Below are 17,500 nucleotides of genomic sequence, written 5' to 3'. Positions count from 1 at the left end.
TTCACATTTTTGGTTTGGTCATTGATTTTCCACGACATTATATTTTCTCTTTACTGTATGAATAAGCTAATGTGTTAATACATCACATGTTAAAATTGTATACGATTGTAGTCAGTTTGTCGTCACTTTTATTTATTCCGCTACTCTCTCGTTGCCATCATGGTTACCAATAAGGCCAATGGAAAAATATCTGCTGACAATCAGCCAAATCCCATGGAGTGACATGCAGCACCATCCAACTCAGAGTTGCTTGTATGAGAATTAAACTTCATGCAAAATTTCAAGTCTATAGGTCAGTTTGTCCCAAGATATCGTGCGGACAGATAGGTAGAAATTAAATTTGTCCTGCCCCTCGAGTTATAGGCTTCGCTAACACTCAGCCAAATATAGCCATTACCCGAAGTTCTGCAAATCCATTAAAATTATGTAGTACTCTTGGCTTACTTTTTGTGTTATCAGGGCGTTTCCAAAGGTTTAAGAATAGCGGAAATGTTGTTATAGTTTTATTCATATATAACATAGACCAAAAACTATTAGGATTTGAAAATTTTAGATTTTGCCATCACTAGAAAACTATAAAATTTAGTTTTGTAATAAATAATGAACCTCAAGTCTAGCAAATATAATTTATTATTGATAAAACATACCAGTTAAAATTTAACTAAACATACATACAAATACATTACACTAAAAGTATATTCTAAGTCAAAGTGTCAGAATCCTTCGCATTTGGCTAAAATCACCCTTAATAAAGCTAACTTCTTGCTTATTTTATCACAGACAGTTCCACGGCACATGCACTCGCAATACGAACCCAAGAATCAAACTCATCTGTTGAAAACAGATATAAGCATACTGATAAGAGTGTCTTGACCTTCGTGTTTAATTTTTGATGGTTTTGGTTTTGGCTCTTCAAACTTTTTTGGAGGTGAATTCAGTATCTTAGTAGCCTCTTGGTCAAGGTCGAACAGCAACATCTGGTTGGGCAGTAGAGGAACCACCAAGTTGAACTTTCCTGAAAAAAAGGAACAGGTACAAACCATACTAACTGTTACTTTGGTAATGGCTGAATTACGTTACGCTTTTTCTTGATAATAACCTGTTAATAATTAAGGAATTTTGTTGATTTATAGTTATATAGCATAATTTTTACAACATATAGACATACTGGGGACTTCTCTTCGCATTTTACAAATTTGAAAATTTTGTGTAAACATTAGGAAAATTAAATCTTTCAAAGTCCGAAATTTCAAAGATATTCATGTTATGATGAACATCATATTATATATATCAATAAGAATACAAACATTTTTCTTGTTTAAAGTTTTATCACATCTCCAACAATTTTAAAACGCCAAAAGAAAAACTGAATTTTTAGTAATTATTTTCTGTAATTACTAAACTTGGAAATTATACAACAAATTTGAAAAACTAAACATTTACATGTTTGTTCATTTTACCAAAACATTGGGTGCACTCCTTATAGCAGTTACCACATGATTCGCAAACACTTACAGGTGTTCGAAAAACAAAGAACTATTTGAGCATAATATATTTGTTGCATATTTGTTTTAAGTCCAGCATTTCCCAATTTTAGACTGAAACTCTAAATATGATGGATAGTTCTAACAGAAGATATTTTACAATTATTGGCAGGATTTACAGATCAAATACACTCAATGGAAGACCAGTTTTGTTAAGCATTATCTATTAAAAAAATTATTTACAAGAATAAAAAATGGTAACTATTGTACATCCAACTTTTATTCTTTGATACTTGTTAAAAAATCACCATACGACTGCCATTGATATTAGAAGATGACTGTGTGGAAATCAAAGCAGTTACGTATTGAATTGACTTTGCCTTCTCATTTTCTACTCATACTATGAATCGAATTTCAAATAAACACAACTCAAAAGCATGTTGAAATGTATAACAAGATCTAGTATCACACAATTATTTTCTAACAAGGCTTGGAATACTTTTAATTGTTGAACTGGAGTACTTGTACCTATTTTGGCGTTGAGAGCTTGTACGTCTTCCTTGACATCACTGATCGCGGCGGCCCATCTCTCCGCCTCCAGCTGGGGTAGTGGAGGATCACTCAGCCCTGCTCGTACCTTCTCCAACCCCTCTCTTACTCTCTCGCAGTCTGACCTGATTTCCTTCTGCAGTGAGATCCACTCAGGCATGAAGCCATTATCGATCATCACCTGCCAAACAAACCGATCGTCAACTTGTTCTTTGCAGCGAAGAGAGTTCAGTATTATGTCAAAGTAATCTCGGTTCTTATCAATAAAATAATAAAAACCGAGATCGCTGAGCGATCCTGTCCTTGCAAGCGGCCCGCCTGCCCGGCCATTGGTGGTGGTTCGGAAGTCACCTTTAAGCCGTTGGTCCCCAGGTTAAGTGTTAGAGTGGGCTTCTTAGCCCTAACTTCGCCTGGTAAAATAAGACATTCTTTACTTTTTTTTTTTTTTATTCTCAAAACATGAGAGATTGCACCCACTTCTCAACATTAGTAGTCGTTTTTTGCTTTGTATTCTTGATGGAAGTCACCAGGTTTTAATATAAAAGACATTTTGATTCCTTCCACAATTTTAATTTATTTTAAAATAATTTATTTATTAGTTTTTTGGTCTTTACAATTAATTAAAAATGTTATTCTAACTACTTTATCATGTTTTTTTGTTCTATTTTATACATATGTTTTTCTGTAAACAATAACTGATGATGCCTTAACCGGCGAAAGCGGTTTTAAAATAAATTAAAATTGTGAAAGAAATAAAAATGTCTTTTATAATAAAATGAGAAGTCGTGCTTACTTTTTTAAATTTTTTCAATGGAAAACTTTTTCAACAAAACTGTTGAGTTTGAAAGTCGGTCTCTCAGAACATACTTATTTAAATAATCTGCAGATAAAACTATGTGTATAAAAAACACATTACAAGTACTATAATAGTAAATGTTTACTCTATGGTGTATGCATAGAGTAAACTTGACAGTAACATCAGTCTTTTATGCAACTGCTGTTGAGCACAGAGTAAGAAAATATCCAGATACAAACATTTTATGATTTTGTTCAAATATATTTTTAATTTTATATTTTAGCAAATATTAAGTATGCAGTCCTTGGTCAGTACTGTAATGCTTATATCACAGAAAACTTATTATCTAACTATTACTATAATTTTAAGACTATTATGAAATCACATTAACAGAATACCTGGTTCATTTTGTGAGTAACCAGATCCACGTAGGGGTTGTAGTGGTCCTGCCGTGTACTCAAGGGCTTTCCTTTCCCTGACAAGTTGTCGAACTCCCCTTTCGCCATGGACTCCTGAATAAGGTCCTCCACCAGACGATCCATGCCATACCTGGACAGTGAGTATAAAGATGTAAATTCATGATCATAACAATTATGGATTTGCAATGATAAACTTTACTATGAGGAACAATCTTAAGTTGATATAATCTTAAAATAATATTGGAGAAAGTATTTTGGAAAGCTGATGAATTTAAGTGAAGATGGGGAAGAGATGGATGAAGTTGAGAAGAGTGGAGGTAGAAGCTAAAAATAAAAAATGAAGAAGCACAAAAAAAACACAAAAAACATAATCACAATCATTTCATTGGTTTCTGCTGTGAATGATGATGCTGCAGAATGGATAAATCAGTGGATACAGTTGTAGGGAAGAATTGTGAAGGAAACAGGATTTTTCCAGGCATTTTCCATTGTCAGTGATACAAATTTATCACCGATTTTTAAACAATGGTATATGTCTGGAAAATCATGTTTCCTTCACGATTCTTCCATAGTCAAAAACAAACAACTAATTCATATCATACTTTTAAAATTTTAAAAACAAGTGCAAAAAGTTTGGTTTTATATATTTATTAAAATACAAGATGCATACTAGAAATACCAATTGTCTACATTAAAAAACAGTAAACATAGTTTTGGCAGCAACTCCTTAAAAGAATATTACTTAACTGAATGAGCAGAGTGAATGAATACAGGGGGAGGAATAGATAAATGCATTTGTAGACATCCTGATAGTGTGAATCGATGTAGAAGAGGAAGGAAGAGATGAATGAATTTGTAGACATCCTGATAGTGTGAATTGATGTAGAAGAGGAAGGAAGAGATTAATGCATTTGTAGACATCCTGATAGTGTGAATCGATGTAGAAGATGAAGGAAGAGATGAATGCACTTGTAGACATCCTGATAGTGTGAATTTGATGTAGAAGAGGAAGGAAGAGATGAGTGCATTTGTAGACATCCTGATAGTGTGAATTTGATGTAGAAGAGGAAGGAAGAGATGAGTGCATTTGTAGACATCCTGATAGTGTGAATCGATGTAGAAGAGGAAGGAAGAGATGAATGCATTTTTAGACATCCTGATAGTGTGAATTTGATGTAGAAGAGGAAGGGAGAGATGAACGCACTTGTAGACATCCTGATAGTGTGAATTTGATGTAGAAGAGGAAGGAAGAGATGAGTGCATTTGTAGACATCCTGATAGTGTGAATTTGATGTAGAAGAGGAAGGAAGAGATGAGTGCATTTGTAGACATCCTGATAGTGTGAATCGATGTAGAAGAGGAAGGAAGAGATGAATGCATTTGTAGACATCCTGATAGTGTGAATTTGATGTAGAAGAGGAAGGGAGAGATGAATGCATTTGTAGACATCCTGATAGTGTGAATTTGATGTAGAAGAGGAAGGAAGAGATGAGTGCATTTGTAGACATCCTGATAGTGTGAATTTGATGTAGAAGAGGAAGGAAGAGATGAATGCATTTGTAGACATCCTGATAGTGTGAATTTGATGTAGAAGAGGAAGGAAGAGATGAATGCATTTGTAGACATCCTGATAGTGAGAATTTATGTAGAAGAGGGAGAATTAAAAGATGCACTTTCAAATAACCTGATAATGTGGATTAATGTAGAAGGGTAGGAATACATAGATTTGTGGGCAACATGATAGTGAGGGAGGTTTAGAGGATCAGAAGGAATTAATAGATGGATGTATTTGAGAACAATCTGATATTGTAAGTGAAATTAAAGGAGGGAGAGGAATATTTTTCTACTTTCTCTCACCTGGTTTTTATATTCTTTGCCCTTTGTTTGTCCTTGACGACCAAAGCTTGCTCCTCGTTGAGTGTCTCTCCCTGCTGTAGCCGAGAGATACGGTGGCTGTAGACGTTCTCAACAGCAGTGGACGCTCTCAGCTTCTGGTACTGTTTGTGCCTCTGAGCTGGTGTACCTGCTCCGAACCCATCATACGTAAGGTACTGACGATGCTGTGGGGCTGTGTGCTGTAACGTTAAGAATTTATAATATATCCGTGATTTGTCCATGAGTCGGACTGATGGTTATTACCTGTCATTCTATTCAGTTTATGCCCAATGCTGAATAATAAAATATATCGTTCATTTAATAGCCCAAAGGTTGATCGTTATATAGAGTCTGGATATGGGTTGTGGGAGTAACAATCCCACGTGGTCATGTGAAGTAAGTTCAGATGTAGGTCAGGAGGTCAATGTTATAAATTGTTACTCATTGATGGTATCACATGAAGATATTCAAATGTGTGGGTTACATTGAACTGACTATAGTCAATAGTCAAGTATTTATTGCGGAGACAAATAGTACATTCGTATAGCAAACGTCAAGTATCTAATAATTTTGGCACACATGCTACATCGAACTCTCATTCATACATACATTTTGACACTCACTCTGCTCCATTCATCGCCAATTTTTTACCCACCTCAATTCGAGAGCAAGTCTTCTGATTGTGCGGTCTCCCAGTTATATGTCATAAACTCGTTCACGCTATAAAAAGCGTTGGACACTAAACAGCGTTTCAAACGAGTTTTAAATTTTTTATGCGTAGGTAATTTTTAATTTCATCTGGCAAGCTGTTGATGAGATGAACTCGTGCCTGTGAGGGCAAACGTTCATGAACTACCGTCCTGTGTCTCCTGGTTCGGTAGTTTTCTCTGTCTCTTGTCTCGTACGAGTGAACATCCCGTCCGTTGGTCAAGGTGCATTTGAGCATACAATATGACGTTGTTTCTAAAATGTAGAGACTTGGCAGAGTCAACAGTTGCAATCTTTTGAAAACTGGCTTGCACGACTCTCTTAATTTTAATTTTGCAATGATGCGTATCGCTCGTTTTTTAAGCTTTAACGCTCTTAAAAATTGGTTACTTGCACATGCACCCCACAGCACTAGTCCATAGGTGAGATGTGGATAGATCAAGCCATAATAAGCCGTCATCATAACCTGAATAGGGCAGTATTTAGCTAGAGACCTCAGCACATAAATGCCTGAGGCTAATTTGGAGCAAACGTAATCGATATGAAAATTCCATGTCAAACCTTGATCAAGGTAAATTCCAAGGAATTTTGAGGAACAGACCTCTTCTAAATTTGTTAACGTAATGACATGTAATTCACTTTTAAAACTATCCACGTGGTCTTGTGTAGATGATCGTATACATGATTAAAGTGTGTGTCAATTCATATAGATCCAGCATACACACCACTATCATCAGTATATACTTTAGATAAAAACAATTATCAACACTTTATTTGACATCAGATTTATTCACGCACAAACCATAGGCACGTGTAATTCAAACGCACGCTTTTGAATATTTTTCCTAAAGTTACAATTTATCAAAAATAAAATTCACGTATTAACATCTGTACACAGTTTGTAACTTTAAATCGCTAATTCACAAATTTGAACATATGACTGAATTCAACTTAAACATGCTCTGTCGCAAGAAGAGCAAGATACATCCTTCCACTATAATGGTTAAGCCCAGAGAGAGGCCAGGCAATCGTCCGCAAGGATAGAGTTAATAAGAGCGGAAGTCGTAAGTTTAGCCTCCAACCCAAACTACTACGTTAGAATTTAATGTCTGTTAATACCGCTACAAATTATGAATTCTTTAGTAGCTATTACAATTAAATAATTCAAATTTACTCCATTGTAAAGTTGACTTACTTTTTTCTTTATTAATTATTTTAATCTTACATGTAATCAGGCGTTTGTCATGGACAATTCTATGTCCGCATGCCGATCTTCCCGCGAACTTTTTGTAAATTAAATTTGAATTGAACTGATCTGTTACACGATTACAGCTGTTCGTAACAGCACAAGTTATTGAATTTTCATGTTGGACGATATGTGCCAGGGAATTCACATTTGTGATGAACGGGAACGTCGCCCATATCAAAATGTTTTCAGTAAAAGAGTTAATTTTGGAGACTAACCTTGATATCGTGCTCCACGATAGGGGTCTCGGGAGCTTTCTTCTCCTTGTAATATAACCCGTACTCTCCAGCATCATGGTTCCAACGATCCGACCACCGTTCTGCGTGGAACTTCTGCTGAAGCTTCCTATATGCCCTTTCGATCTGCAAATTTACAAATGTGCAAGCCACTTTTTCTCCTAGTTTAGAAGATGAAATGTAATTTTTTCAGTGCTTATACGTTATGAGCAACTAGTTGTTTGATTCAGCATTCTCAACGTAGCATATTTCTCATCTTTTACTTCTCTAATTTTCACATTCTAAATATGTGTCCAATTCCCAGCTAAAATTTATAATTTTCATCAACCAGTATTTTTATTTGTAACTTTGAAACAACAAATTACTTCTACCAGATTTAAAAATATAGTCACTATATGTTAGCAAACTTCTTAGCTACACTTAATACAACTAAAAACAATAGTTGTACACAAAAAGTAACAATATTAATTATTTCTACTCGTATCGTAATTAGTGTTTTGCACAGACACAAACAAAATAAAACTTCTGAGGATTTAGTAAAATATTACTTTTAATTGTGGTTTTTAAGCAATTCTAGGTATTAATACATTTTCTAACAGACGGCACTAGGAACAAGTCATAATAATTAGAACACTTAGACTACAGCTTAAATAATGTTAGAAAAGAAAGGTCTATTTGATTTAGACTCAGAACCTTTAATCCTCATTGTAAGCTCTAAATATCAAAGTCAGTCGACAATGATCCTCGATAATTCGAACCTCGCTCTTTAGAATTATTTTAAATATACAATTTTTACTGTTACTTGTCAGATTCAATGTATTGAGGGATGAATGTACGAGAAATTTGATAGCTTGTATAGAATCTGTCCATTTCAACCTCCATATCAATTGGAAAATATTACAAGATTTTCTAGTAAAATCACTAATAAAAAAACCATAATTATATATTATTTCAGATTAATGTTTAATATGAGTTTATTTAAGGGTGAACTGACAAAGATTTATCTTTCAATAAAAGTTTTTTAACCAATGTAAAATATGAGGTTTTTGTTCCTCATATTATTTATTGTTAGTCATCAATAAGTGACAAGAAAAACATGTATTCCAAAAAAATTGGCATAAAGTAAATTTACAAAACAAGTTATTTTGAAGTACATCTGAACTCTATAATTATTCAGAAATCCGTCCAAATTTTCGTGAATATTTGAAAGTAAAACCAAAACTGAAAAATTCTTTCAAATTAAGAGTGTGTGGATCTAACAAAACTGAGATTGCCTACAGGCACTACTAAAAATACAAGTGTGAAATTTCACAACATTAATCAAGATTAACCGTTTATAAACATTATTAATTAAAATATAAGAGATTTATGAGCAGACCTCTTGAAACTTCTGTCCATCCGCTTCTGCAGAGCCACTATCAGGATGGAATCTCTTCACCAGCTTCAGGAAAGCTTGTCTGACAGTCTCTTGATCACTGTCAACCTTCACATTCAGGATATTGTAGCACCTCTGAGACAAGAAATTTTGTTTTATTTTTATAGTAACTCAGCAAACTTTATGCTAAAAAATGTATGCATACATGAAAGTTAGACAAACTATATTACTTTGGTTGTACTATATCTCAATTGTGTAACTAAATTTGTATAAATGACAATAGCCGAATCTAATTTAAATAAACAATGAACTACAAAAAGTATATGCTTCGCCAGGACTAAAACCTGGATCTCTTACTTGCTGGGTGAGTGTGCTACCACTACACCAAAGGGCCCTTACTTTTTACGATTTGACTACGTATTTTGTAGTTGGCCATTTCTGTCACATATGCGTTTAATATGTCATTTTGGTTATTCAAACGCGTATGTGATAGAAACGGCCAACTACAAAATAGGTGAATTGTATAAAGTAAGGGCCCTGTGGTGTGGTGGTAGCGCACTCACCCGGGAAGTGAGAGATCCGGGTTCGAGTCCTAGTGGAGCAAGTACTTTTTGTGGTTCAATATTTATTTAAATTAATTGTGTAACTGTTATTATTACTATTACGTTTGTTGTTAGTGCAACATGAATAGCTTCTAGATTGACTATTCTATATGCTAAAGGAGTTTCTTCAAAAAATGTTAAATCGCTAGTCTTGTATTTTTTGACACTATTCATAACCAAAGATTGTAAATAAAGACATTGTCATTCTCATTAATGATCTTAGATTAATAAGTGGAGATAGCCAAGTTTGAAAATTAACCACAAGCAAACTAGTAGAACTACAATAATGGCAGATGCAATAAAATTTAGCTACTTTATTTATGCATTTAAATATGTAAAGCAAATCATTTTCAAACATTAACCTCCAGTTTTTATGTTGATAACTCAAAAACTTGTCATTTGATTAAAACCAAACTTTTATTCAAGATACATGACATGGGTTATAGTTAAGACTAGCTGTTTCCCGCGGCTTCGCACGCGTCTCTTAAGCTTTGCCCGTATATTTCTTTGCCTTCAAATAGTGTTTGGATATTTTAATATACGTAACTACTGTGTTGTAATTGCAGTTTATAATGTGCAGGCGCTTTGATAACTTTTATATCTTGCAGTACAGCCTGGTGGTTAGTTACATCAATGGGCATTGCGTATAAACCTTCTACATAGAAAAATACAAATTTTCATAGTGATCGGTCCAATAGTTTCTGAGTCTATAAAGGACAAACACACAAACATTCATTTTTATATATATTATGATTGCAGAAACAGTTTAAACAAAATTTGTCGTTTCTCTTAAGCTTACTCTATGCTTTAAAACTATAAGTGTAAAGAAATTTATATATAAATATATTTTTTGTCGCATTATATATGTTTACAAAGAACAGCTGATTAAAAATTTGAAAAGACTCTTTCACTTAATAACATATGTTTGCTGCAATGCATTTCTTACGGGTATTTCTGTAACCAGTGGGGCGGAATCCTGAATCGGGAAAGGGATAAAAAGTATCCTATAACCTTCTACAGATCAAGACGAACAAATTAAAAAAAAAATTAGGCGAATCCGTCCAGCCGTTTGTGAGTGATGCTGTTACACACACGAACAGTTTCATTTTTATATATATAGATGATAAAGAACTGTGATAAACTTTTCAAGCAATTTTAAAATAAGCCAGAAAATAAAAACATTAAGAAAGAATACTAAATATTAAGAAATAAAATGAATAAGAATATTATTTGGGCAAAAATGAAATTTCATAAAGAAAATTTAGAAAAAAATAAAAAGAATATGAAGAAAACCTAGGACAAAATTAATGAAATTTTGGGAAGAAAGAAAAAAGATGAATATTGATGATACAATACATAGATACATGTTGAACAAAGTAGGTACATTAGAGAACAATAGTGAGCAATTTGGAACGATTTACACATTTCAAAAGATCTGCAGCATAACACATAAATGTAATACAAAGACTTATCAAATGCAGATAAAAGTATTAAGAAATAACCCTGTTATGTCATGCAATACAGGTACATCGTTGTATATACCATATTCAAATGCAAAACAAATTGAAAATATTTTTGGAAGAAGAAAAGTCCTGGCATAGACGGAATCAGAATGATGGATTTAAAGAGATTCTCTGTAAGTCTCTCAGAGCCACTATCAGTCATAATAAACAAGTTACTATCAGAAGGCAAAGTACCAAATAAGCTTAAAATAGCAATTGTTAGACCTATATACCAGTCTGGATGCCACAGACATGTACCAGAACTATCGTCCCATTCCAATACTCTCTGCGGTAGATAAAGTTATGGAGCATCACATAGCAAATGGTTTGAATAAACATTTAACAGATAATTGATGATTGCCAGAATGGATTTCAAAGAAATACAGAAACCTTGTTAATAGATTTTTCTAATTACATTAACAAAGAAATGTATAATGGAAAACAAAATATTGGTTACCTTTATTGATTTTTCTAAAGCATTTGATACACTTCAGTTCAATAAAACAGTTGAATCTCTGAGAGCAGTAGGAATAAGAGGAAAATTTCTTGATTTGTTTGAAAATTGCCTAAATAATACAAAATTGGTAGTTAAAATTGGAAACTGTTTTTCACTGGAACATGGTATTTATTATTTTGTATATTGTTACTGCATTATTGGTGAGGTGTTTACGCTTATAATGAAACTGCATGGACTTGACCACAAATTAATTTTTAAGAATAGAATTAGTAATTAGCATTAGGTGAAAACGCAGACAAACCCAAATAGGGTTTTTGCATTTATGCATAAAATGATTTGGAATTGTTATTTCTAAGAATGGATAAGTGAGTAAATAAGCTATCTTTTGGAATAATAAAGGAAAAAATAGTTCTGATAATGATTAATGGGAAGATCTCATGATGCCACAGTCCAGCTGAACCATTTTGGTTTATTTATTTTGAGTAATAGTCCGACAATTATTCTACTGAAATTATGGCTTTGACATATTATATGTAATCTATTGTATTCCCAGTTTATCATTTGTCTAGATCACTTCCAGTCCCAATCAATCCAGATAAATATGGTTTAACTATAATTATCATGTTGAAGCAATTTGGAAAACTTCATAAAAAAATAGCACTTATGAAAGACATCGATCACATTGATTGTTCACATTGTATGTGATCATTCATTGATTTATGAATGATCACATAAATTTGATGGAGTACTACTCTTCCAGTTCCACAATTGGTAGATGAGAATTAAATCTGTTCTCAACAATCTTACCGTATATTCTGCTGAATGTAGGCGAGTTGAATAAAATCTAACCATGGTACGGTTGTTGATAATGTTGTATGAAATGCAGGAGCAACGTAAAATAATTCCATATTTGGATGTTGGAAGATGCTGCACAACTAGTTCCATGTATCCCTATCAGAAAAACAGATTTTCATTAGGTTCAAATGAAAGATGAATGGGCAACACTTAATTTATCACTACCATTATTGATTTCTGTTTGAACTAATGCAGCAGAAATTAACAAGTAGCTTGCCTATTAAATCTTTTAAACGTCACACTTGTATCAACCCAGAAATTATTATATATTTAGCAACACAATTGATCATTTTAACAGTCATTAATTGAATTTGTGTTCATCTATTTTTAGTTACTCGTATATAAATTACAGAATCTATTATCGTCTCAAGATATATTTACTTAATTACTTATAATTTATCTTGATTATACACCATGTTAAGCTTAAACCTTAATTTTTTACCCTCTTTGTTAATATAATAGAAGCCTTAGAGATTATCTCTTGTTCACTTAAACTGCTGTAGAAATTATTTCTAATCCGTCTTCAGAGATTACCTGATTTCTAGTCATGGGTATTATATATGAAGTTATTATATATTATACTATGAAAAAATTAGGCTAAAGTTGGATTGAATATTTTACATTTTTTAAGTATCAAAAATGTAAATATTGTCAGTGGTCAAAATGCTAATTTCAGAAAACAGATGTCTGAGTCTTTTGGTTTTGAGTTGCACACAATAGATAATAGCTTTAGACCATGCCATGAGAATGATTTGATCAAGGTTGTGTATTGATGTGGAACATAAACCCTATGTGTATGAAAAAAATGAAAAGTAAATTGTTTTTAAAGTTTTAAAATACATACAATCCTGAGGAAAAATTATTAAAAATAATTAGTATGTGATTTTTCAATTTAATGTACTGTCAACAGTCCAATAAATAAATTTTGTAGTGTAAATGTGCTTTATGAAATGTATATAAAGAGGCATTGGTTAATTAATTTAGTTTTATTTCAAAGCAAGTTATAGTTGTCACAGAAATTCTGCAATTTAAAAATATTTTCAGATGATGCAATTTCAATTTCGGTTTGAGTTTTACTAGTAAAAATAACATTAGCGTCATCAGCGTAAAGACAAATTATGTTATTACAATTTTTAAACAAAAAAAACTCATATTATAAAGAAAAAGAAAGGTCTCAAGATCAAACTCTGTGGGTCTCCATAAAGAACGGTTTTTAGTAAAGATGTATAATTGTTATAATATTTACCTTCCCTATAGATCATTTCAACATAAGTGCTTCGTACCACACATGCAGGAACGGAACCAAATTCATTCTTTAATCTATATTCTGTGAGAAAAAGTATTTCTAAAAGTTTACTGTGGTAGACACTGTCAACCAATTTACTCAGATCCATGACAGGGAGACTGTGACTTATTTTCCTTTGTCTATGGCATTTATGATTGTCTTAATAAAATTCACTGGAGCCGAATAACAATTTTCCAGCCCTGAAACCATGTTGCTGTTAGTCTATTGATTTGTTTCCAGGAATTCTAAAATCTGTCTGTGAACAGCAGTACAAATATTTTTTTAAAGCGGAATGAAAGAAATTGGTTGATAACTAGAGATTTCCCTACAACCCCTCTTTATAATATTGGAGTGATCTTTGCTGTTTTAAGTTTTGATAGAAGCAAACCAGATACTAGGGAAGTTTATTAAATGAGTTTATGGTTTTATTATGTGTTATTTTACTTATTTTATTGTGGCCACAGGAATGTCATCAAGACCTGCTGAATATCCATTGTCGAAGGATGACATTATTTTATAAAGTTTATGGCAAGTTACAGATGTAAATAAAAATGTGGTATTAGTTAATTTGTTGTACTTTAATGAATGTTGAACTGTAGATATGGACAAATTTGGCAATATTCAATAAAACAGGTAAAGATTTGTCAACAGGACTACGCAATATAAACGGAAAACTTGCATACACTGATCCAAAGGTGAAGGTACAAAAAGGTAAATTGCAAAGGAACTCAGCTATGAGATTCTTCAGTCTTGGATGCATATTGTTTGTAAATTCCAACATAAACAAACCTCTTCGGCATTGTGAGTATTCAAGTAGAAGAACCACCAGCTCGTCCAATCCACAACCAACAGCAAGGACAAAATAATGACAACCCATTTCTAAGCGATATGTGGAGAACATAAAGAAAAGTTGTGCAAGGAATGCACAATCTAATATTATAAGTTAATAAAACTATGTGCCTAGTATATTACATTGGTAATTATCATATAAACGGCCGGAGCGGCAAAATACAAGTTTTGCGTTATTAACTTATTGGAATTGTCCTATAGAACAAAAAAAATATAAGGTTTCATGGGGTGGAAATGAGAAATAACGAAGTTCTAGAACATAAAAAATGGAACAACTTTTCACGCGCGGAGTAATATAATTTCATGTTGTACATCCACGTCGAGCGTCACGTGACCTTTTGTGACCATGATTCAACCTCGTGATGACGTCATCGGATGGGTCGCCATTTTTGCAAACGTAAATGAAAAATAATACTGAAATGAGCAGAATTTTGATCCAAATGAACAATGTTTTTCTTAATTTCGAGCAACAAATTAATTACTTGCTATCGAAATAAGGCGAGTGCCTCCGGCCATCAGCGCGGGCTTCGGCTGCCCCGCGCTGATGTCAATTGAAGAAAAACATCCCTCGAGATAGTACCTATCAGTAAAATATAAAATTCTAGAGGGGCTGATCAGAAATATAAATTGAAATGTAATGCAAAGGCAATTATGTAAAGTTGAAAAACTTAATAAATCATGAAAAACTCAAATATAAATATATAGATGGATATTAACAGAGAACACTTACCATTAGTGTGTTGGCGGATATAGCTGAGCAGCAGCAACAAAAAAGTGGATTTTTAAAAATTGCAACATTTAAAACTTCTTTTCTTACAAATTTTTCTAATTTTCATATCGCAACGAAACAACAAAGTCTCCCGGTTTAAAAACAACACGTGACCGCACGACGAACAAATACACTCATTATTAAAAATTCCATGTTCAATTAAAAAGGAAATAATTTCGTTTCGGTTAAAACGTAAACTCTATGTGCCCTACTAAACACTCCGACACACACAATTCACTAGGGTTGGTCGAACTAGTGGATGGTTGATTCATGATTGTAACGCACTCACTCAATCCAATCTACTGAACACGATATCTTGTGAAGCACTGACTCTGCCCCAGAGAACTCAGATAACAGATACGTTATCAGGCTGCTATCAGTCCCAGCCGCAGATAATATTCAAGTAAACAGATTATCCAGACACAGCACACAAACTGAACATTAAAACATTAGAAACTTAACCACTTATGAATATACCCCCTAAAATCATGTTATTTGTCATTTGCACGCCTTAGTACTATATATATTTTTTGTTCAGGAGGGTGAGCAGAATACGTTGATAACGTCAAATTCGTGACTTGCCGCTCCGGCCTTTTATCTTATAGCTACCATTACATTTAAAAGTTTTGTAAACACAATAAAGCTCATTTTTGTAAAAACTATTTTGTTTAAAAAAATGTGTTTTAAATTGTAATGTCCCAGGTAAAGTTAATTACCGGTAATTTAGGGTTTTCCAGCCTTACCCATATAGTGTTAAACACAGTTCTTAAATAAAAATGTTATTAGAACCTAATGTTTTTAATTATCAATTACAAGGAAATGACCAAACATAGAATATAACCTTAAAAACAAGGTGAACCCACATTTATGTTGAACCATAAATCTGTGTAGCAGTTAGTGTGTTATGTTGTTATGAATGGCATAAAATATTTTATTACATAATGTGAGAATGATTTATTAGTTAGTTGGAAACTTAATAAGTCTTCCTATTATGTAATCTATTTTATGACATTTAATAACAACATTGAAAAATAGGATTTTAGCAGTGTACACACAGCCTATGTACATTACATTATATATTGAAGGTCTAGTCCAATTTACCAATCAAAATTTAAAATATACAACTAATTATTGTGCATTACGTTTAAATTGAAAAATTAATCTATAAAGTTTGGTTAAGAATTCAAATGACCTACCTCTTCTTTGTTTTGTTTATCTTTTTGTGGCAGACCACGAGTGACGAGCGATGTGCGATACTTTTTGTTAGTCAGCTGATTACTGTCAAAGCATCGTATGGATAATTTTAGTCAACTGGAATATTGAAATAATACATTTTAAATATAATGGTATAAATCGAATAAATACTTATTTTTATAACCTTTATTTACAAAATGTTTGATTAGGTACTTTAATAGTTTGAATATGTTACAATTACCAACATAACGGTACAAAATAACGGTAGCTAGTACTTCTCTTGAAAACGTCAGTAGCAATTGACATCATGGCTGAGAAACGTAAGGGAAGGAAGCGTAAAGAGGTAATGTTTTAAATTTATAATTAATATACGATTTAAAAAAATGTCATTTAAAGACTTGATGAAACCTACAAACTTTTGTCTCCTTTAAATTATTTATTACAGTTATTTTATTACTTCTTTCATTCATTATGACAAAAAACTAGTAGACGATGTCGAGCTTGGATGACGTTGACTACGAGACAGAAAATACAAAAGAATTATTAGTACTATAATGTATTTTAGAAAATTTCTAATTTTTTAATTTAATTAAAAATTCGGAGCATTTTTATAATAGTTACTCAGGTCGTAGGTATTTTCAAAGTAGCCTGAAAATCTGTAATGCCTTTTTAAGCTCTGAAGCAATCTGTTGCAATAATAGGCTCAGTAACATTAAAAAATAATTCCATTTTCTTTAATGAAATTTCTAAATTACAAAGTGAAATGCAACGATTTTATTTCATTTTACAAATTATTTATTGAATGAACCCCTCACATACCTCCACACAAGTTTAATTTTAGGATGATATTTTCTTCACCTATGGTATAAAACCACTTAAAAATTTACTTTACCCTAGGTTATTAAGTCATTTGAAGTTTAGCTGTATTTCAGGAATAAATATTTAGGTGCTTACAAACCATATAATGTATTGTACTTAGGTCTAAATCAATTCAATATTTGAAATTTAGCATATAGGCTATATTAAATACCAAATAGTTCATTGATGTAGAGAACTCTCAAGTAGCCTATTCAGAACCATTTGTGATATAAACCTTCTAGAGTGTTTTCATTCATTGCTATTAGTTCCGTACTGCAGTTAAACTTTTCATTAGTTTAGACTGACTAACGACTTGTCCAAGCAACCATAAGTTAAGTTAAATGGGAAATTATAAGATTAAAGGCCGACCTGGCAAATCACGAATTTCACGTTATCAATGTATTAACTGCTCATCCTCCTGAACAAAAAATATGGTAAATA

General features: G+C 32.6%; 2 protein-coding genes across 2 annotated transcripts in view; one reads left to right on the top strand and one right to left on the bottom strand.

The window, feature by feature from the left end:
* Positions 1-612: 612 nt before the first annotated feature.
* LOC124366388 (dnaJ homolog subfamily C member 28) lies at positions 613-16,338 on the bottom strand. Its single transcript, XM_046822907.1, has 8 exons — positions 16,204-16,338; positions 12,057-12,200; positions 8,692-8,823; positions 7,296-7,439; positions 5,106-5,323; positions 3,228-3,378; positions 2,013-2,214; positions 613-1,015 (listed from the first exon to the last, which is right to left on the bottom strand). Exons 2-8 carry the CDS (start codon positions 12,192-12,194, stop codon positions 828-830), a joined length of 1,173 nt encoding a protein of 390 aa, XP_046678863.1. The 5' UTR covers positions 12,195-12,200; positions 16,204-16,338; the 3' UTR covers positions 613-827.
* Positions 16,339-16,389: 51 nt separating this feature from the next.
* Positions 16,390-17,500, top strand: part of LOC124366389 (translocation protein SEC62) — a 42,114-nt gene continuing 41,003 nt past the window's right edge. The window contains exon 1 of the mRNA XM_046822909.1: positions 16,390-16,544. Within this exon, the coding sequence (XP_046678865.1) occupies positions 16,509-16,544 (36 nt within the window). The 5' untranslated portion in view covers positions 16,390-16,508. The remainder of the gene's footprint in view (positions 16,545-17,500) is intronic.

This window comes from Homalodisca vitripennis, chromosome 7, assembly GCF_021130785.1.
Source record: "Homalodisca vitripennis isolate AUS2020 chromosome 7, UT_GWSS_2.1, whole genome shotgun sequence".
Taxonomy (NCBI): Eukaryota; Metazoa; Arthropoda; class Insecta; order Hemiptera; family Cicadellidae; genus Homalodisca; species Homalodisca vitripennis.
The sequence above is the reverse complement of the archived record's forward strand: the minus strand, read 5'-3'. Positions and strand labels throughout refer to the sequence as shown.

Excerpts from the sequence above, each read along its gene's own strand:
- LOC124366388 (XM_046822907.1), bottom strand. The coding sequence starts at position 12,194 with ATGGAACTAGTTGTGCAGCATCTTCCAACATCCAAATATGGAATTATT. Across the intron at positions 8,824-12,056 it reads TACATTCAGCAGAATATACG|AGGTGCTACAATATCCTGAA; the intron begins GTAAGATTGTTG and ends TTCTTGTCTCAG. Across the intron at positions 3,379-5,105 it reads GCAAAGAATATAAAAACCAG|GTATGGCATGGATCGTCTGG; the intron begins GTGAGAGAAAGT and ends CTCACTGTCCAG.